Source organism: Wasmannia auropunctata, unplaced genomic scaffold, assembly GCF_000956235.1.
Source record: "Wasmannia auropunctata unplaced genomic scaffold, wasmannia.A_1.0 LD336061.1, whole genome shotgun sequence".
NCBI lineage: Eukaryota > Metazoa > Arthropoda > Insecta > Hymenoptera > Formicidae > Wasmannia > Wasmannia auropunctata.
In genome coordinates, this window is record NW_012026829.1 from 348,059 (window position 1) to 370,305 (window position 22,247).

General features: G+C 40.6%; 1 protein-coding gene across 1 annotated transcript in view; it reads right to left on the minus strand.

The window, feature by feature from the left end:
• LOC105450388 overlaps positions 1–22,247 on the minus strand; it is a 63,480-nt gene that overhangs the window by 37,658 nt on the left and 3,575 nt on the right. The window contains exons 3-4 of the mRNA XM_011690188.1: positions 15,042–15,354; positions 9,237–9,419 (exon numbers count right to left, since the gene is read on the minus strand). Coding sequence (XP_011688490.1) covers positions 9,237–9,419; positions 15,042–15,354 — 496 coding nt within the window. The remainder of the gene's footprint in view (positions 1–9,236; positions 9,420–15,041; positions 15,355–22,247) is intronic.

Below are 22,247 nucleotides of genomic sequence, written 5' to 3' on the forward strand. Positions count from 1 at the left end.
TATTGCAATCGCTCATTCGCACTCGATCAAAATAGAAAGCTCACTTTCCATGCAGCGTGTGGGGATATTAAGCTGTAGTTAATGTGCCATCGTGAGAGAACCGAATGCCTGGCGCAAAACCTGAGAGAAAACTAGATCAAGAAGATTAACCTTAATATCAAAGGCTTAAGCGAAACCTTAGGATGCCATTTCGTGGGAGAGAGAAACAAACTGGCGGAGCAAGCGCATTCGGGGAAATCCCGCAAAAACCCTGCACCGCGGTTGCCCTAAATTCATCGTGCCGCGTGTATCCCGATTGGGATCTCCTTTCGAGATCGTCGCGAATTCACACGCGATTCGGAAAATTCATGGACACATTCCCAGTGTCTGTACACGTATGTATATCGTAAAAAAATTATTCCCACGGCGTGTCTCGATTCTCAGACGAAGCAAATTTCCGGTAAAAAGATATACCTACTTTCTATCGAGTCGATTCGAAAGTAACGGCCGATCGCACAAGTCTCGCAGGTCTATACAGCCATTATCATTAAACCAGAGCGCGGATCTCTTATTACCGAGCACTTCCACGTTCGTGTAGCACCTTTTCATACATATCTTCATACCTGTGCCTAGCGGTGCATCGCGTTTAAGTAAGCTATGAAGCGTCACGTAACTGTTTTCTATTGTGCGCGCGTAATTCACGTGTGCCGACGCGGTGTTTTTCGCCCCCTTCTTCCCCACCCCGGAATTGTGGCAGTCCGTAAATAACGCTAATTTATTGGTGCACGCGGAAGAGGAAATGGCCGTATTGCCCTGCGCTACGCGATCGGGAATCTGTCACCGCGCGCGCGTTTACCACAGCGTCGCGCGGCCGCCCCGTTTAAATGACAATAATCGATACCCCAGTAAGCGCGATGGAAAACTCTGCTGCAGCTCTCCGGCCGGCAGTGCGTCGGAAAAATTCACACAAAAAAAGGCGCAACTGTGGCGTAATATACGACTCTTTCGTGCGTTTAATTACGAAAGCACAACGCTTGGCAGGATGTTCGTCTGTACTCGAGTGTACCTACGTAGAGTCGTGCAACGATATTGTTGATCGCCGTTATAATTATCCGTTGCTAAGTATAGACATATACGAGCAACTGCGATGTCTGTGCGATGCAGAGATGTTTTAATTTAATTTCTCGGAGTCTCGGTACGGTAACAGTATCATCACGTGAACAATTATTCAACTGCGTTTGTTTCAAACTGTGTAAAAACTGTGTAAAAACTCTATATAAAAACTGGCAAAATTTTAGAATCACACGTGCGCCCGTTATTATTACCATCCCTCTTCTACATCCATCTGGATGTAATAATAGTCGATAACGAAATACGAACGCGAGGAAACTCTCATTCGCACATTTTTAACGTACATTTATCTTTCACGCAGTTCCAAATATTTCAAGTCGTATCAACTTAAATATTTTAGATTACTACCAAAAGTTTAGATAATATTCACATATCACGGCTTCTGCGCGAAAAGTAAAAGACGTTGGCCTTGACATCGAATAATAATAAAGTTCATATTTCGCTGAATAAAACATGTCCTAAATTAAGGGGAACATTCTCCCGATTAGATCGCGTTCGTACTTAAAATTTCGCCCGTGCCTCAATCTTGTCGTAATTCGTCGTATCGATCGCACTGTTAGACATCCCACCACGAATTCTATTAAAAGTCAAGACTCGGAGAGATCGGGCTGTAGAGAGAAGACGTCGCGACAAATTGACAGCAATGAATTCGTCCCAGCGACGATGCACTTTGGCTATGCGATGAGTTTAAATGCAAACTCATTTAGGCATTGACGTCGCTTTGGCCCGCCCGAATCGTTGATATGTCGGCTCTAAATCGAGTATGTCGCTACATGCAGAGTTCATCTTCTTCATGCACACTGGATTTATATAGAAATTGAAGCCTTCTGTACCTGGCTTTCTCGAGACTAAAGAAGCAATTTAGGAGGTACAACTATTACGGAAGCGCGATGGTTGACGTCTTAATTTTCTTGAATTTTGAACGCGGATTTTTACAGAATTTTTTGTTACATTAATTGGATTCAATTATAATTAGATACTAATAACAGACGTTGAATTTTACACTCTCTACGATGAATTATATACATGAATAATTATACTCATGAACAAGTATGTGATATTGCAATATTTTCCAATAATATTAATGATAACCGGCATTCGTTAACTCGATTTATAATTTCAATAACATCAGAGAGAACGAACTTTAATAATAGTTTTTAACTTTACTTTGTATATACAGAAACATATTTTAACATAATTTAATTCAATTCAATTCACTTTATTTTGCAACCTTATTTCTTTGTTTCTTCCTTAGAATTACGTTTCTTTTTAAATATTGACTTAATAGGATTTTAACAGAACTTAGAATTCTCACTGTAATAATATATAGTGCAATGAGTAATGACGCTATAAATGTTCAAGTGCTAAGACCGTCAAATGACGTATTGTATATATTTCGTTGAGAGTCATTAGCGTGTAGGGTATGAGTAATGCGACTCTACGAAAGGAGGTGGATATATCCGACGTCCACGTACATTTGTTGGGTCTATTGTTGCTTTAACGATCCAGCGGCTGCCGTTAGCACAGCTAATTCTCACATTTGCTTCCTGATGTCTCGCGGATTACAAGTAAAAAACACCCGTTATCTACTTGCCTACTATAAATTATAGCGTGCTGTCGCGGTTATCGTATACGTGACGCGATAAACAACAAAGAAATTTCAGACTCTCAGGGGAGTCATTGCAAAATTTTTATTTTTACTAGAATACGCCTAGAACATTGTAAATTATGTAACAATAATTATGGTAATTATGCAAATTTATATAAGGTACAGCGTAAATTATTTCTGCTGAGCGCAGTGATAATACTAGTCGTCATCAATATAACAACTAGCGCGCGTTATTGATAAAAATACAAATTTATGCGTAGCTTTGTGAACAATGCCGGAAGCGAGCGCATAAAGAAAATGCTTTTAACGTGTTTATTATTTATATATGAAAGTATTATTTATATTTCACACATAAGTAATAAATATAAAAATAATATCAATATGTCGATGATGAAACTTAGTGCCTTCAAAATTATTATTCAATTTCCATATTACTACTCGCTACCAACATTACTTCTCGGATTAATAAACGCCAGTTATTTTCCCGTATCTTAAGCCTTGTGTCCACGATAACTAGAAATCGGTCCAAGTTCTCAAATCGAAAACTGTATAGGTAGCTAATAAAATTACTGCGTTTCCGTAAAAGCTGCAAGTTGATTGGCTACATAATTCTTGTTCCGAGAACTTGGACCGATTTCTAGTATCGTGGACACAAGACTTTAGAAGACATATTATTGGAGGTTTTAAGGCCCGTATTTATGAATTCAAAAAACTGCATCAGATGAAATATTCAGAATAAAGTTTTATATTTTGAAACACAGATGGTTGGAATAACCATATTTCGATTAACAATCCAGTGAGTGTACTCAGCTGATTGCGAGAAGCGAATGATAAATTCCCTAATTAAAATATTATATGACTGTTATGGAATACTTCACAATATTCGTTCATATGACGAGATAGATATTGAATAACGTTATTAAATGTCATTGGTTCAAGTGATATAATACCGAATTGCCGATAAAAAATGTTCTCAATTTGATATGTATTGTGTATAATACATATTATGCGTGTGTGTGTGTGTGTGTGTGTGTGTGTGTGTGTGTGTGTGTGTGTTTTACATAGCACATTTTTATGTAGATTCATTAACAATTCCTTAACTCTTTCGCTACTACCGCCGACTATAGTCGCGAAACGACATATCACCGCCTATAGACGTCCTTCACGCATATTATTAAGTATCATAATTAGCAAAGATAAATTTTTCATGTAAATTCCATTCTCTTTATGCCTTCAATAAAGTGATCTGTATATATAACGTGAAACTTCAGAACGTGACGTAATATTAATACATGAATACATATTGTGCTGACGCTTACCGTCACTTTCCCATCGAATCTGCCGCGCTAGCGACAGAAAGTTAACGAGGTAAAGAAAGTAATAAATCGCTCACCAATACGATGCGTAACGGCGACGTCGAGACCATGTCGCAACTCCCAGGCGTTCTCCTTTTCCCGAGATCTGTTCATGGCACTCACGGCACAATGCTCGTGAAAACACGACTAATAACGATCGCGCGTATTAATCATCAGAACAGGATAATCACACGGCACCACCGACGTTGATCGCACGCGACACGCACTTTACTATCGCATCGTCGTCACGGAGAAGTAACGCGAGAGAAAAGATGACCGTGATTTTTTCGCGCTATACCGAAGAACTGCAATTATTCGAAAGAAAATATAAAATTTCGAAATTTATACCGCACGCGCGACATATTTTTAACTCTAGAATCCGTAAAATAAAATAATCCGTGCGTTAATAAATGTGATCGACCACGTGCAAATTGTAATGTGTCACAATTTTCCATTTTCTAAATCGCTCGATCCGGCCATTCGTATATATATTACTTCGCGCTATCAATCCGAAAATAACGAGCAAATTTCATTCGTTTTAACGACGTATTCAAAGAGCGACATACACGAGATACATTGGAAATAAATCCTTGAGAAAAAATTACTACCCGTGCAAATAAAAAAGATTTACAATTTTCGCCTATTGTAGCTTCGCTCCGCGACGTACGAAATAACTGTATCGCGCGATACACTTCGACAAATAGCCGATACGTTTATTGCATTCGTCAATCGCGGAAGCGTATAAGTTAATTGAAGCGTGCCGGCCGACAGCCGCTAATTGTACGTATAAAGTAATTGAGCTTCGATGGATAATGCGAAGGCAGGCGGAGCGACTTGCGCCCGTTACCTGGTCGCTCGAGTATTACCGCGTGAATGACAATATGTATTACAAGGCGCGCGGCGACCTTGGGCGCGAGGTCGAAACGAAACAAACATCAAGGTCGCGCGCCAGCCAGCTAGCCAGCCAGCCAGCCTCGTCGCCGAGGAAATGTTTAACGTATTATAAAATAATTGCGAACGCTAATTCCCTCCTTTTCAAATCAATTATCGATACGCGATCGATGCAACGCGGCTTCTCGTTATCGGAACGACTCGATTTGACGTATTATTTATAATACTCGCGTTATCAGCCGCAAAATAACGGGTAAATTATATTTAAATAAGATTATAGTTTTATCTAAAGCTAAAAAAAGATAACTTTCCTTGTATTTATCTTGCGTCTTTTTTGTGAATTTCTTTTTTTTTATTCTTTAACAGAAACGCAATTATAAATATTATACGAATTCAAGAAATGTATCCGTTAAGTTTGTTAAAGAATCGAAGAAAATCATTAAACCACACATCGTCGTCTGCATTCTACTTGCCAGAGTGATGCTAAGAGAACTGTCGAAACGGTGCAAATAAGCCGAAGAAGCGCGTGTACAAAGGAATTCTTTAACGATTTATTTTCGGACCTCGCCCTTGAACGACAGGAAAAAAAATTGCTCTAAAAATATAGTAGGCGAACGCGGGAGTTTTGTTTACGGGCCGTGAAACATATTGATCACAGCGTGGTAACGGCTTACCGTATACCTATCTCCAGGCTGCACTTATACAGCGCATACAGAGTCCGCGATATTAAAGTCGACCGTGTTAAAGCGATTTTTAATGCATACATAGTGCCGCGCATTTTCGATCGAATCAACCGATATTACCGTATTTACCGTAATGATGAGTGCAACCATTACCATAAATTGCAGTACATATCTTAGCGTCTATATCGAATCGTCAATTCGTACTCGTGATCGACGAAAAAATTCTCTACAGCGAGAAGTGAGTTCGGAAATTTCGTGAACGATCAGATAAAAATACTGTCAGATAATAACATTTTTTTCGATTCAATAAATGATAAATAATAAATATATTTTCGTCATATAAAATTACATCTATCTCTAATTTAACTTTCATTCAAATATCGGTTGTCTCGAGTTGAAGCAACAGCGGCGTTAATTTTACGTAAAAGTTTTATTATGCCGCACTTCAAATAAAGCTTTATACAAACTCTTTTTATCTTACGCAAGATTTTTATCCTACGTAAAATTATCCATATGTTAATCCTGAATGCTTCAATTTATTTATTCAATTTCTCAAACAAAAAAAACGCGCAATATCGAATCAAGAGATACGTGAGATTTCAGCCCATTCTTACAAAATGATATCTCGGTATTATATGATCACATTTATCATCGATGACATAAACAGGTTAATCATTAACAGTTGCATAAGTTGATAAACTTTCTGTAGAAATAAGTCGTCGCAAAAAACGATCCCGGAAGAAAAAATCATTTCTAATAGATTTAATCATCAATCTTAATCTACTATTAAACCGCGTATTTTATTACTTTTTTATAACCATTGAAGACAATTCAGATTTTCCATAATAATTTTCGAAGAACCTAATAGATTGTATCAAGCAACTGTCTCTAAAAATCTAGTCTGATTTTCTTATTTTCGTTATTTTCATAATATTCGATATTATGAAAATTACATAAATGCGATAAAGCCGAAAACATATATTAGACATAATCTAGAAAGACGCGTCATTCGTCATTAATCAACGATCTATTTAAACATTTATCAATCTTTTCAATAAGTAAAATAATCAATTCAACGATCTTTCCTAAAAATTGTTTTAAGATTATATAATGACATAATATCTCTGATATTTATACATGTAACAACGTTAAACAGCATTTAACACGTAATAATTTTATACGTTGATTAAATAAATAGTAACAAGCGGCTTCAGCTATTTTACGTCGATTAAATAAATATTAACAAGCTTCATATATTTTTGAGCGAAACGTTAGCAATAGACTACTAAATTATGCTTTATTGAATTTCGGATTATATCAGGAGACGCGATAGCGGCTCCCGCCAAGTAATTTTATATATTAACTCTCTAGCAGAGAGAAATCGTTTAAATTATGTATTTAATTGAGATTCTTTGAATTTCTTGCGCGTCTGTATATTTTATTATAATTTCATTTTATATACGAGAGATTATATACTTTTAGTGTTTGAATTTATTCGTGCAACACATTTCTATTAACAAAAAGTTTATGAATATATTTTCTTCATAATTAACGACTGAAATCAACAAGGAATCGCCAGATATGGGCCAAAACATATCGGCACGCAGATCGAAACGTGGACGATGTACTCACCACTTCGACGTGCATTCGCGCTCTCGCAGACGCGCCTCCTCTTCACGATACACGCACGATATTCGCTCGTCGCATATCGCGGATCTCTTAATTCGCAGTCGATGCAACACGAAGTCATAGTTCGCCAACAAACAATTTTTGCAAGTTCGGGAAATCCTCAACGCCGCCGACACGTTCTCTTTACTACCGGTAAGAAGTCCGAGTCGTCGAACCCGCAACGACGACTCGGACTTCGCGTCGCGAGTCCTCGTCATCTCTCATCCGAGCGTCACTTCGATCACTGGCGCGATTCGCGCGTCGCACGAAATTTCGATCGATGCGGAAAACATCTTGTTGTCAAGAGTTTCGATACTTCCATTTTTGCACTCTCTCTCTCTTTCTCTTCCGACCGCGATGAGAGAGATTCGACGTTTCCGTCGTCGAAGATTCGCGCAGCAAGAATTCTTGTTATCGACTTTCGCGCGCAACCAGAGAAGTCGACGAGAAATTATCTACTATTTGGCAACGACGGCCAACACAGATCGACGAGGCGTATCATTACACGGCGCGATAAGACGATGCACCTATTATAAACACGCAACGGTGACGCTGAACGATATGAAGAATACGGAGAACGAGTACGATTTTGTTGACAGAGAGTGCCGCGGAAAGAGGTAACGCGGCGCTTATCAGACGCGACGCGCCGACTGTTTGTTTATCATTTGCCACGTATACCCTGGCCGTTACTCCTCGAGGTAAGCACCTAACTGCATTGTTACGCGTCAGTTATACGTACAAGAAGGAAGAGTTATCGACTCGAGTTCGCTTGTCACGATAGCTAGATTGTCTCACGGTGATATTTACAGTAAAATATTGCCATCAAATAGTTTGATCGCCATCAAATAGTTTGATCGTCATCAAATAGTTTTGATACTTACCATCAAAACTTTGCATTTGTTTTTATATTCTCGTAATAAAGATAGGATGGTAAGCTGTTATTTATTCAACGATTTTAAGCTTCGATACTATATGTATCTTGATAGTCAAGTATTTTGAATTAATTACTGTGCATGTAAAAACTTTTGCATAGAAAGATATTTTCGATCTAATTTATATATACATATATAACACAATTCTTTTATTAATATAATAAAAAAAGTGGCATCTTCGATAAAAAAATTTAGTAACATTTTTCGAAAATTATTAAAATTTAAGTAACTATTTCTGAAAATTATTGCCACTTTTCATTTATAAATATTATTTTTCATTATTTTATGTTATTATTAATAATTTATGATTATAAATTTATTTTGGCGTGTGCCTTAGAAGCCTACAGAACAGTATTGCGATTAAAATATCGCTCACAGCAGAAATCAGAATGATGTTGCATAAGATTCAGCAACTTATGAGATTTGCCATGCTATTTATACTGTGAACTCTTTGTCGCACACGAACATGTGTCGATTAGAATCTAAGCGACTGCGTCTCGCTCACATGCAATTCATTCATAAAATTGCCGTTCGCCAAGAGAGTGAACGTCTCGTCAATACATACGCAAAGTGTTCTTTGAATGCCTAATCGGTTGATCTAATCTTAGATATCCACTCATCGAAACCGTCTCGATTCTAATAAACTTAACGCTCCTGTGATTATGATTAATAACATCTCTGGTCATTTACTTCTGACTAAGCCGTTCCCAACGTTGATTAAAGTCAACCGATATTTAAATTAGTATCCGCTTCCTTGTAATCTTTTACCCTCTAAATCTGAATCAGTGGACAATGAAGTTAAATTTCGCCGATTACCTGCAGCGACATACTTGGGACTGATGCATTCAATGAACAACCATTGATAATCAATGACTATATCCACTGATTCAGATTTAGAGAGTAATAAATTGATTCAATTAAAATATGGGAAACAGCAGCCGCGGTCTGCAAGTCTCTCGAATCGCCGATACTGTTTGACAGAACTCACCCATTGATGATGGAAGCGGATTCATCGGCGTTTGGTGGGCCCGACACCTGGACTTTGGGCACGGTGTAACCGTCCGGGTTCTGTCCGTAACCACCCGCATGACCTTGCTGCTGCTGATGGGCGGTGGTGTAGTCATCGCTGTCGCTGCTCGGCGGTTGCTCCGACCCGACACCGCCACGAGGTCTGCAATGAAACGAGCCACCGGGTATTGACGGGCGGATGAACGAGGGACCGCGACAGATTTTGTTTCGCCGCCGTGCCGTGCCGAGAGGCGCGGCCGCACGTGTCTCGCGTGTCGATTCTGCGTAAAATTCCTGTTTCGCGAAATTTTCACCATGTCGTCGGGAGTATAAATACGCGGATGTAACGCCGATATATATGCACTCGAACTGAAAACCGCCTCGCCTTTCTAACAGTATTCAACCAGGCTGGTTAAACTCTATTCCGTTCTCCTGCATTTTCACCGATCGACGGAGGTCGTGATCTCGACTCGGTTTTACAAGCTTCGCGACGATTGCCTTTGCAATGCGGACGCGTGGATTTTAAATCGCCGAATTACTGTCGCGATGTACGACACAGCCGTACGATAATACAATGCCAACAGATGTGTATTGATCCAGTTAGAGGCGAAAGATATACATATAGAGCGTCTCTGGTGCATCTAGCTTATATAATAATTTTTTCCTGAAAAAATTTCCTATAGGACATATTTCGTACGTCTATAACGTATTTAATATGTATGGTTAATCCAAAAAAATGTCATAGAAATTAAACTACGAAATAATAATATATACTCTTGTTACGAAGTAATTTTTACCGGAAAATAGTAAAGGAATGTAAAATATATGCCAATAGTATCGGAAATAAAGACGGATAATTTTGCCAAGCACACATTAGACTTGCGCAGACTTCTGAGTTTGAAACTAGATCGGAAATACTCGAGGCGTGACGACAGGCAAACGTCACGATCAGCTGTCGCCAGAAGCGTGACGAATCCCATCGCGATGCGGATCGGGAAATTAACTGGTTGAGTTAACCGAGCCGCGAGTTAATCGACTCTATCTCACACGGACTGAGAACACAATAGGTATGTGTGCTTGGAACGGGAGCAGCGTGGAAAGATTCCTATCTCCCGTGAAACATACTCTTTATACTCTAGAGCAATTGCTGCTTGTAAATCGGATCGCTCGGCTTCTTTTATTAGGCGTTATTTGAATCCTGCTCAGAACACTTATCCGCTATTCGTATAATATCTTAATTAAATCGCGAAAGCGAAATTTGAAAGGCATATAAAACGTGACGTTGAAATAATATTTTAATTGCGATGCTATAAAATGACAGTTTTATTATAAAATAAAATTTTAATTAAAATGTAAGATTAATGAGAAAAATTTTAAACTTTCGCGTTATTATTTTTTAAGAGACAATTAAAATAAATGTTGACTTCTCACTGACAAATTCATAATAAAATTTACAAATGAAAAACAGTGTTTTAATTATCTTCTAGAAATTCAATTTTTCTTTTCTCTCGACAGCCGAACGTAAAATTTTTTCCAGAAAAGAAATTATTTTGTGATAATTCTATGTAGAATAACCAAACGTTAAATCAACATCTTGACTCCAATCTATATTTTAACAATTCAGCGTTTGCATCGTCCTTTCCTTTCTCCTCTACTTTGAGTTTCCGGATCCTCGCGTCATCCATATATCTCGCGGAGCACAAGATTACAGGATCGATCGTTCTCGAACTCTCGCTGGCATTCCGCCAGTGCAGGCGCATTATTGCGAAAGTATATTTCCAGAATAGCAATATGTACACGCGATAATGAATGAAAGAGAGAAGAAAAACGCAGATATTTCGCGAATCCTCAGACTGCTCTACCATGATAGCCTATATCCTTCGTCACGTCGAGAGTGCCCGTGACAGGACAAATGTGCGTTTATCGCACAACATTGCGAGGCATTCGTCATGTCAGGAACAAAAGCCGGGGCCCTTTCGCCCCGCGCATTTAGAACGCAACGATTTCTCCAATTTCACATTTCCCGGCGAAGCGTTCGCATTCACGCGCGAAACGCATTGTTCGCGCTAAACTCGAACTACTTTTGCACGGTATATACGTTTTATCGCGATAAATCACGAAGGGAATTGGAAGTGCATTTAGTAGTTGCCAACAGTGCTAACGTTGCGCGCTACAAATTTTCACATTGAACGGGATTATTTATTTCTTTTTATTTGCGAGCGCGGGCCACCCAAAGTGGAATCGCTGCGCTACGTAGAAGCCATGCAACTGTGCATCTACGTCTGTCAGGCGACAGTATATATATATATATATATATATATATATATATATAGTCGAGTAACACTCGGTATTTATATATTTACTCGTTCATCTCCATTAACTCTCCATTTTTCACAATATAACTGGCTACTCTAGCAAGGACGTGATCCATCTCTGACCCGCGATCCTTTCAGTCCGGCAAGGACTTCGCGGTGTCGATACCGATCGTCCGACTGCAAATTAAAGCCGCATGCATAATCGCAAGCAATAAATGTTGACATGACTGCGAAGAAAATCGAGTGAAAGCCAAGCAATGTGCATACAATGTCCATACTTATGCAACGATGGCGCGCGATAACAATAGACGACGACAGCGTTTAGGACGAGAGATAAGACGAGGCTGAAGAGTTCAGCCCGCTTCTTTTAAGAAGCACTTCTTTTAAGAAGTTTCAAAAACTTAAGGATGTTAATTTAAATTTAATGATTCCAGTTTCAAGATCGATCTTCTCTTAAGAAAGCAATTAGATCGCATCTCTGCAACGAATGTTTCAATGATGCAAATAGTCTCCTCCCAGATTACTCCTGCTTTTTCTCAGAAGCATTGCCAGTGCATCTGATTATAAAGAACTTATTAAAGCTACGATTTATGTCAATCGATCTGGGCCAAATGCAACGAATTATAATAGTATAGTTATAATTACATAATCTTAATGAATATGACGATCGCGATTCAATTGACCGGAGCTAGACTGAATTCGGGGATTCTACATTGTCTACATTTGACACTCTCGGCGTTGACACGCGTGGCAACTTCGGTCGCACCTGCGGTGAGTGCTATCGTAGCTGGCAGTCCAGTAGAGAGGCGCCACTGTCCCGCGTTATCGCTGCTCACGGCGGTGGACACATGCAAAGCCTCCTCCTGAGCTGAAACTGGGTCTTGCCCCACGCGAAGCGCAGCTTCAATTATGCCAATCTTGCCGCATCCTCTTTCCGCTTCTCGCCGCCGCCGACGACGACGGCGAGTCTAACGGCGAGCGCGAGGACCGCTCTCGCAGAATCTTAGGGCCCGCGCGCGCGGCCCTGGACGTGACACTCTCCCTTATCAGCTGATAACACCTCTCTCTCCTCCACTGTATCCTCCGAGAAGTATATCTCTCCCTCAGAACCGACGACGGCCGGATCTCCCGCTTCGAGATTCCCGAAACGTAATCCTCGGCCTTCTCGAGCCTCCTCTTCCTTCCCGGTCCTTTCGGCTGTCACTGAGAGCAGCGTCTCACCGAAGACCCGGAGACTGCTTCCCGCAGATGTCAGGCGCTCCCCTCGAGAGAGAAGACGCGACGACGACGACGACGGCAGAAGAGAACGACGCGAGCGACGTCGCTGCTCCTCGCCTCGACAATCCCGGACGTAATTCCGACGACGAGAGGAGAAATACGGCAATGCGGCGCGAAGCGTGTACGCGCTCGTGCTCCACTCTCCGCAGCAACGGTCTCGGCAACGCTTTCGCGGGCGTACGTGTGGCCACGGTGCGGTGATGTGAGCACGCACACGCGCATACACACACACATACACACAAGCGGACGGGAGCGACAGGCTGGTACCGCCGCGTCTGCGCCGCGCGGCTCACCTATTGACCGAATATCATCGCGATAGCTATATGTATAGCCACGATAGTGGTGCACACACCAGCAACGAGAAACGGCGCGGTGGCGGCGGGCTAGCCGTGTTCGCGGGAGCGGTTGCTTCGAGGTGAATCCTGCGGCTCTCGCTCTCGCTCTCTCGCGACTTCCTTCGCCGAGCGGCGTGACCGCGATGGCGATCAGCTGATCGCGACCGATCGTTCTCGAGGAATTTGCAATTGTCAATCGGGGGCGCGAACTTGTCCGTTCTCCTCTCTCGTTTCTCGGCGTCCCGGCGTATATCCCTGCACGTGAATCCACCTTTTCGCTTTTCCAGTTTCTATTCGTTCCACGTCGAGAGTGGCTGCGCGATAGCGCGAGATTTCAGGGAGGTTCGATAATATCTTCACCTTCCACCTTTCACTCCTACGGGATACTCATAACGCGATCAATTTTTCAGCAAAAGGCCGCAACACACCGTCTCCCTTTCTGTTTTTTTTTCTCTGTCAAGTCTCTGGTCGAACTGCTATCTTTTTGTCCTGGTTTCCTTTTTTTTTTTTTTTTTTCTCACGACGGAACACTCATCCGCCTGTTAACGCCGCAACGCTCTTGGTAACGTCAATATTTTCCCTCGCCCCGTCTGTTTTTCCTATTACGTATACATCCGTGAATTTTCGCTATGGATAATCCCTAAGGATATATTATCTTTACACTATATATATTGTATATATATATATATGGCATATTTCTCGAGAGACCTGCAGCCTCTAACTTGGCATCCAATTTCAGTAAACTCCGGAGAGAATTGTATACCTTGGTTGAATTTAATTTTTCGATATTACGAGATAATGGTAAAACGCCGGCTGTTTACAGCGGACACCACCCTCTCGTCCCTCTTAAACTTCCTGTTATTTCGCGACAGGGCGGGAGCGCATCGACAACGCGCCGTGTGCCACACCGGCATATTTAATTGCCTCACGAGAGACTCTCGCGACGCGAAAATGACTTCCTCGTTCGAAGGAGGGGCCGTTCGCAACCCGCACGCTCGCTCGTTCGTTCCCAAACGCGGATCGCGGAAGTCCGCCGACATCGCTCCGACCCGACAAAGAAGGGTCGGCCGGCCATAGGCAGGAACACGCCGGAGCGTTCGTGCAGCGAGGGGTGTAGCTCGGAGTGTCGTTCACACAGCAATCAAGCGCCATTATAATGCACGCGCTACCGTGTAAGAAAAATCGGTATTGTAAGAATTTTTGTCTTGTTCGCCGGTTACGACACAATGGCGTTGCAAAACGTCTTGTGTGTGAACGACACTTCATCGAGGGACAATTATTTCCGACAGACGCGAGTCAAGAGTGCGTCACGGGAGAGGAAAGGGTAATCGGGGCTATTCTTTTCGCCTCAATCCCGGGCTGGAACGTGGGCGGAAACGTGCGTCCCGATCCTGACCGACGGGATCTTTTTTTTTTTTTCACGTTTCCTCCCGCGTTACGTCATACCTGGGTTGCGCGATCAGGAGCGACCCTCGAGCCGGTCCGCCCAGCATCCCGTTCCGTTCTCGGTGCGGGATCCTCCTCTACAATGTCGCCTTGACCGAGTAAACAATATCACGCCGATCGAGTCACGTCTCGGTGCGGAATCGGGGCCGATGTAATTCCGATGAGTTCAGATTCCGATGCGCTCACCACGCGTGTCATCAAAGATCACCTTTGTACTTATATATTCATGACAACGAGATGATTGACGTGACTTCACCGACGCGACGACGTGCGAAGTCTGTTTTTCCTGCGCTCGCCACCCCCGCGAAAAGCTAAACTCGACGAAGATTAATATCCGTACGTGAAGCCACGTCGATCCCCCTGACGCGCGTGGAAGAGAAAGGACGGAAAGTGCCGGAAATTGCGACTTACGTGGGCATGGACACGGCAGGACATCCAAGCTGCAGGAGGCTCCTGGCGAGATACTCCGGCGCAGGTGCGTCACTCGCGGCGTCAGGTACGTATCGCCTGGCGGACCGGAGCGCTCTGTTGTTCTCGCCACCGCCGCCGGCGCATCTGTCCGACGACAACGACGACGTGGCCGAGGACGACGTGGAGGCCGCCGACGTCGACAACGACGACGGCGACGACCTCGTGCCCGTCAGGCGTTCCCGTGCGGCGGGATGATCGTCGCTCGTCCGTGGGATCCGCAGGGAGCCGCCGCGACGCAGGCCTAGCTCGCTCTCTGAAATTTTAAATTCGCAATCTACGATTAGTCACTACTTGTGTCAATGATTGACGTGGGCCGCTATTATCGTGTCAATCGCAAAAGTGAAAGCAATCCGCGAGGAATGATTGGGAAATCTAGGCAACGTAAAAGTGTTATTATAAAATTTCTCTTTCACACTATACAGACTCTCTTTCAGACTATACAGAACTATGGGATCTCACGGGTTCTTAATTCTTTTAATAACAAGACACTTGTCGAATAAATTAACATTTAACATATCGCTATCTTTTCCCAGAAAATTATTCAAATTGCTTTTTAATTCAAGTCAGATTCTTATTTTTAAAATGCAGTGTTAAGTGAAACTTGGCGATAAAATTCCGAATGGAAATCCTCACTCTCTCCTATTATACTCCACGAAGGATCACACTTAAGTAACTTATCTGGACGAAGTGTATATATTTTTATATCAAGGTATATATACTTTTACGTCATACTTCGAAACAGACAGAAATAACATCCGTAGATCGCTTGTGTTCTTGTCACTCGCGTTGTCGCGGAACTTTCCCGCAAAAGCTACCGAAACATTGCACCGCGTGCAACTTTCTCCTTCGCGTGCAGCTCCTGTGGAAGAAGTCACTCCGACGACGAACGCAACAAATTGCTATACGCGATTTGTCGGTTACGGGACAACCGGAATTCAGAAAGGAGCGATGGAAACGAAACGCACGCCAGCAACGCACTCCTCGTCGTCCGGTCCCGTCGCGCTCACTCGTCCTCGTCGTCGACGGCTCTAATGCGTTTAAAAACCTCCGATCGCGCGTTACGTCAACCCGTATATTAACGGCGCGCCGCGTCTCCGATATACTACCTGCATTACGTGAGCGCATTACGAACGCAGGGTGCCTTTAGCTTAAGTGACTTAAGCCACGGTGTCGAACGCGACCCCCCGGCTTACCCTGTATTATCTGGAATACCCGCAGAGCCATGTTAGCAAAGATCGAGTCGCTGCCGACCGACGATCCCCAACGAGATCAACCAACACCCTTTTCTTCTATAAGTATCACAAATTCTTGAGAAAAGCGCGATCAATTGATCTTTTAAGATACTTCAAAAATATTTCAGCTATACGAATAAATGATCTAACATAAAGAATGCGAAATCAAGAAAAATTAAAACAGAAATTGAAACGGTAAAAAACTCACTTCGGTGAGTTTATAAGAATTGGTCATAAATCACTGAAATAAATTCATGCTTCTGTAAAAGCGGAAAGATAAAAATTTTATTTGAATTGTCGAAATTATAGATGGATAAATCGGATTCCAATATAAAATGTTGGGAACAATTGGACGAGATGTATATATCATTTTTTAATATAAAAATTTGCAATTCATTCATTATTCATTCATTACCTAACGAGAAAAATGAAACATTTTTACCATAAATTACTATTTTAATTAACTTGTAAGATGCTGAAGTAATAAATTCTATTCTATTCTATTTTAATTAACTTTTCAATTTTAACAATAGAAGTAATACAAATGTCCAGAATAATTTTACGCCATGCAAAAAGAGCTGCTAAAACCAATTGGAAAAAAAGAAAATAACTTTTGAATTATAATTTTAATGTATACACATAAGAATTATATATTAATTACTATTGTAAACATTAAATAGCTCTAAAATTATTTTCCATTTAACGCAAGCTGATCTCTCCGCGAAAAGGAATAGTCTTTTATTATAAAATAAATACTTTCCATGTCAAAAATATATAAAATTGAGGCCACCAAAATTATAGGTACCGATTTCGATCTGTAATTCAGCACCGCTGCTAATTCAAGGTGAAGCGAATCAGGGTGAAACGAAAGTGGAACAGACGGATCTATTTTTTTCGCGCAACAGATACTCATTTCACGAATGGTTTAACGAACATTACACGACCTCGTGGCCTTCCGCCCGACAACTGAAAATTCGCGAGTGCGGAGGAGGCGCGCGCGTGCACAACCGGTATCGTCACGTTTTTGGCAAAGTGCCGCGCATCGTTCGGCGTGTCGTGCGGGGAAAACGCCGCATCTCTCGGAAGATTCGCGCCGCGTGGATCGAACATGATTCGCGAATTATTTGCGGCACGGCATGGCATGACAGCGGAATAGTAGGCGGTTCCCAGGAAACCGCAACGTCTCGGAATTCCCTACCATTTCTAGATTCTGGAAATTGTAGGTAGGTCGAAGAAGAACGACGTACTTCGTGGAATTTACAAAGCTTTGCGGACACTAAACCGGAAAAGCAAAATCCAAAAAAATATAAACTATGATTCACAATGATATCGCAAAGAATTTCAACACGAGAAATTCATTGGCACAAATTTAATTTCTTTAACTGTATGTTCGTCGAATGTATATAATGTTCCGATAAAATAAAAAACACATTAATAACCAAATGAAAAAACTGTAGAGATTTAAAAAAAGCTATAATATATGTCTATTTCTTATATACATGTCTATAAGAAATATAAACTTTTAATAATAACTTTTAATAATAATAAAATTTGAAACAAAATCACATCGAATGATTTTTGCATTAATACAATCTTAATTTCCTGTTATTCAAAATTCATTATTCATTATTTTAATAATTCCTTTAAACGAAATTTTTTTTTAATGTTGCGCTATTCCTTATTATTTAAAAATATTTGATAGTAGATTGCATTACATCTGTTATAATTTTCTGTGAGACGAAACTCTGATAGGATTCTAGTCAAAATGTATTTTGTACAACACAAAATTTATGAACACTTATCGATCTATTTTCCTTTGTGTTCATGCTGGTATAAATTCACCGCCATTATCTCACGTTATCCATTACAATTAATCTATCCGATAAACATTGATCGTATTCTAGGCAAGGGTGATCGTTTATAATAACCAAACAATTTATCTTCGATATTAGAACGAAAGTAGCTCGCTTGCGTAATTATGTTTAATTGCTGCCGTTAGATGCAGCTGCTGCTTTGAGAGGAGCGATAAACGCCCGCGATTTCGTCATAGATGTGTTGAAATAATTCGACTCAGCATGCGGTAATAAAATTTATAAATAGACATTGAACTGAAAAAGTGATATAACTACAGTTATTTTACTTCATATCATTTTGAAGAACAAAAAAAGAACTCAGAGGAAAATCCTAAATATAAAATGTAATCATTTCACGAAAATATTTCTATATATGATCTTGCCGTCTATAAATTCAATAATTATTTAGTGACTTAAGTAATAAAATATATATTCGGCGTTTCGTAGAAATAACGTTAAACTATTTCTACAAAATATAACGTTAAATATTTTGTAATAATCATCTATGGATCTTAATGTTGATTTAATAACACGTAGCCTCCCACACAAAAATGCTTTCCCTGTTTTTTTTTATCTAACTTTTAATTGTATTCTTATTTTCGTTATTATCGTTTCAAGAATACAGAAAATATCAAGAAGCACGGTATCTCGATGCTAAGTTTATAACAGTACATCTACAAAGAGACAAGAACTATTGTCATTTATGCGGTAAGATCGATTCAAGCGAGTAAGTATGTAGGTAGCGGCACGAATTGTTTTGCATTTCGGTGCATTCCAAACGATAATTCTCGTAACGAAGGATCAATTTGCACGATTAATCATCTTACACGATTAGCAATTTGCATGCGTATTAAAATTAAAAAACGATATTCTATCGAAACGGATATTTTGCGTAATTTATTTATTTCAACCGAAAATTAATTCAATTAAACAATCAGAATTATAAATTATAATTTCGTCACAATAACTTACGAAAAATTATTACTTCGAATATATTTCACGACGTACAATATTTTAAATATTTCATCAAATTAAATGCCTTACTTATCGTTCTTCATCGATAACGCGCGGACATAACGTACAAATCGCTTGATCAAGTGTCACGGAAAGCCGCGATGTCGAACGTTTGGTGATAATTAATTCGAAATGTAATAATAATCGGCGCACAATTATGTAAGAATAACGTTAGTAACGGCTGTTTTTAACGTGCGACTACGCAAGGACACCGCGCGGGCGTATGGTATTGTTCGCGCCGCGGTATTGTTGTCGTTCGTGCGTCGGCAGACAGCGGCGGCGGCGACGCGACGCGACGCGGCGCGGCGCGAGCCGCTCCGCACGTGTCATTTAACCATCGATACGCGATCGCATCAAGTGCGGGGAGCGAAACCGAACGCGATTATTTCCGAGCGAGCAATTAGCTCGACTATCAATCGATCCAATTAACCGACTCCCGCGGCGACCGCAAGTTTCGCGACCAATTTTATCGAAACGAATATTCCACACAGTTTATTCGTTTCGCGCAAAAGTCGAAGAGATATGGAAGAGACGAGTATTGTAAAGCATTGTTTTATACTGTTATATTTATACGCGCGCGGGCGTAATAATTTCTGAAAGATACTTGCATTTGAATGTATGTATTTTGCATCATGTCTTGAATTCCTCGCTCGTTTGAACGCGGAGTTCGTTCGTCGAATTGAGACCGTATAATACATAAATCGCCGGCTATATATATTAAATACCTCGAAACACAGTATGCATTCGTTGTGTTAATCCTCGAGATTTGCGCGTGTCGCGAATTATTTGTTTCATTTTTTTTTTGTTTTTTTTTCGTATTGTTTTGGCGACCGCGTTTTAATTGAGATTCCGCCGCGCTGTGAAATAAAGTGCGCGTATAATCGCGTGCAAATAATATTGGGAGTGCCGCGCAAAGTGTGAGCGATTATTCTACCGCGCGATGATTAATACGCGCGATACCGTAATTAACCGTGGTTTTGCGAGTGCAACGAGTGAATTAATAAAAGGAAGAAGCCTGGGAGTTTTAATTCGCAGTCACAATCCCGCTTGCTACGCGTCATATCAGTGAGTAACATATTAACTCTCTTTAAGCTGTCTTATCTCAATTTATTTATTTTACTTCAAATCATTGCTGTGTATTACATCACCCGCATATAATAAGGATTATATCGTATATTTAGAAAATTCTTTCCGGGGCAGGATAAGTTAATGAAAAGAAACAAGAGTAGAAATAAATAAATATTCTACTCTATATATTCTAATTGTAGCGATCGTGGCGCAGAGAATTGTGCGCCTGCTTTCGGTGCCAAAGACCCGAGTTCAAATCCGACTATAGAAACAGCGGATTTTTATTCGATCGCTACCTCTCGGAAGTCAGTGGTAATCCACCGAGAGTAATATAATCTTGCAGGCAAGCTAAGAGCTGGACATTGTCCAGCAGTGGACGAAAAAGAGCTGTTTGATTGATATGTTCTAATAAAAAAAATAAAATCAAAACAAAAGTAAGGAGAAATTATACATTATTCATTTCTCTTTCACGAGAAAAAGAATGAGTAATATATAATTTGTTCTTATTGTTAGTTTTGTTTTAAATGTTTTTCTCTTTTGCTTTAAATTATATGTATTTAAAATAATATTCCGTGAACGATTCGAACGGATCTCCAAAAATATTTGAAAAACGTTTTCATCTGTTCCGTGTGATGTATATAGAAAGAAAAAAACACATTTATTGCGTGGGAAAGTAAATGTTTTCCTCCGAGCGCGAGTTTTCTCAAGAGGACAGGCAAATGTGCAGTTTTCCATCTATAGAAAATTGCACATTATTTAGATAAAAGCTTAGACAGAAAGGTCGAAGTTCGCACGACCATAATAATGTCTCATGTCGAGATGATATCGGCGGTGTATGCCATATACATATATATTTACCCCATATACATTTTCGATTCAATGCAAACAGATACGATCCGTCAGCTGTCATTGATTCAGCGGGAGCTCAGTTTGCCGATTGCATATGCGAATCAAATCAGAATTAATGCATATTAAATTTCCATGTGTGCACGATTCTCAACTATCCGCTATCATGTACCTATGACGTATATCAACGTGCAACTTGATTATGTTTAGTATCAAGTTAGAACATAAGTTTCTTTTCGTCGAGTTAAATAAAAAATATAGATAATTGTATTATAAAATAATGTAATGCATAAAATACATGCATGTAATGTTATAGAAATGAGATCTTACTGTAAGCAATAAAATAAAAATATTCATAATTTTTCAAAATACTAATATATAGACAAGTAGCTCATTACAATGCGTCATTAAGTAGCAAGAAACGATTCTTTATTAACGAAGTTTAATGTTAAAAAATACACGAGAGAATCGTTTCTATCTTCAACCAAGCGAATTCTTTCTTTGAGATAAATGTAATACGGCAAGAGCGATAAATCAAATTAAAGGTATTAGTAAGTTTCTCTCTTTCGTGTATTTTCAAATTATTTTTGTACCTGATGGGCAATGTCGTCGCCTGCACTTGACCGCGGTTGAACGCGAACTCGACGGTTTTACGATTACAGTGACTCGGTTGGGCGCGCGGAGCCGGGCTCGTTTGCAATAATTCGGTCAGCGTGACGTCAGTTATCAGACGGTTGCCAGACGAAATCGCGTCGTTTAATGTCGGAAATTCGCGACACGCGTATGCAAACAGAGACGCTCGCAATGTCCAAAGATAAAATAATCGAATGTCGAGGACTTAGCGCCGAGGTGGAGCCGAGGGTATACGGTCGTTATCCCGACGCGTCACGTTGGATTTCGAGAGAATGTCGTCGGGAGACTTGGGGAAAATAGCTCTCTTCGTCGATCAACGTAAATCCCGTCGGGGAGACTTCGAGCAGAGCCGATATAAAAGTGGATTTTATGAAACCCTCCGCGGAACCTTGAGACGAGTGATTCAAAACGAAACACATATCGCGGTTTCGTGCTTGTGTTTTGGCGCCCGCCAAAGATTAAAGGAGCGGAACGAGCACTTAGGCGTGAAAATGTTGGCC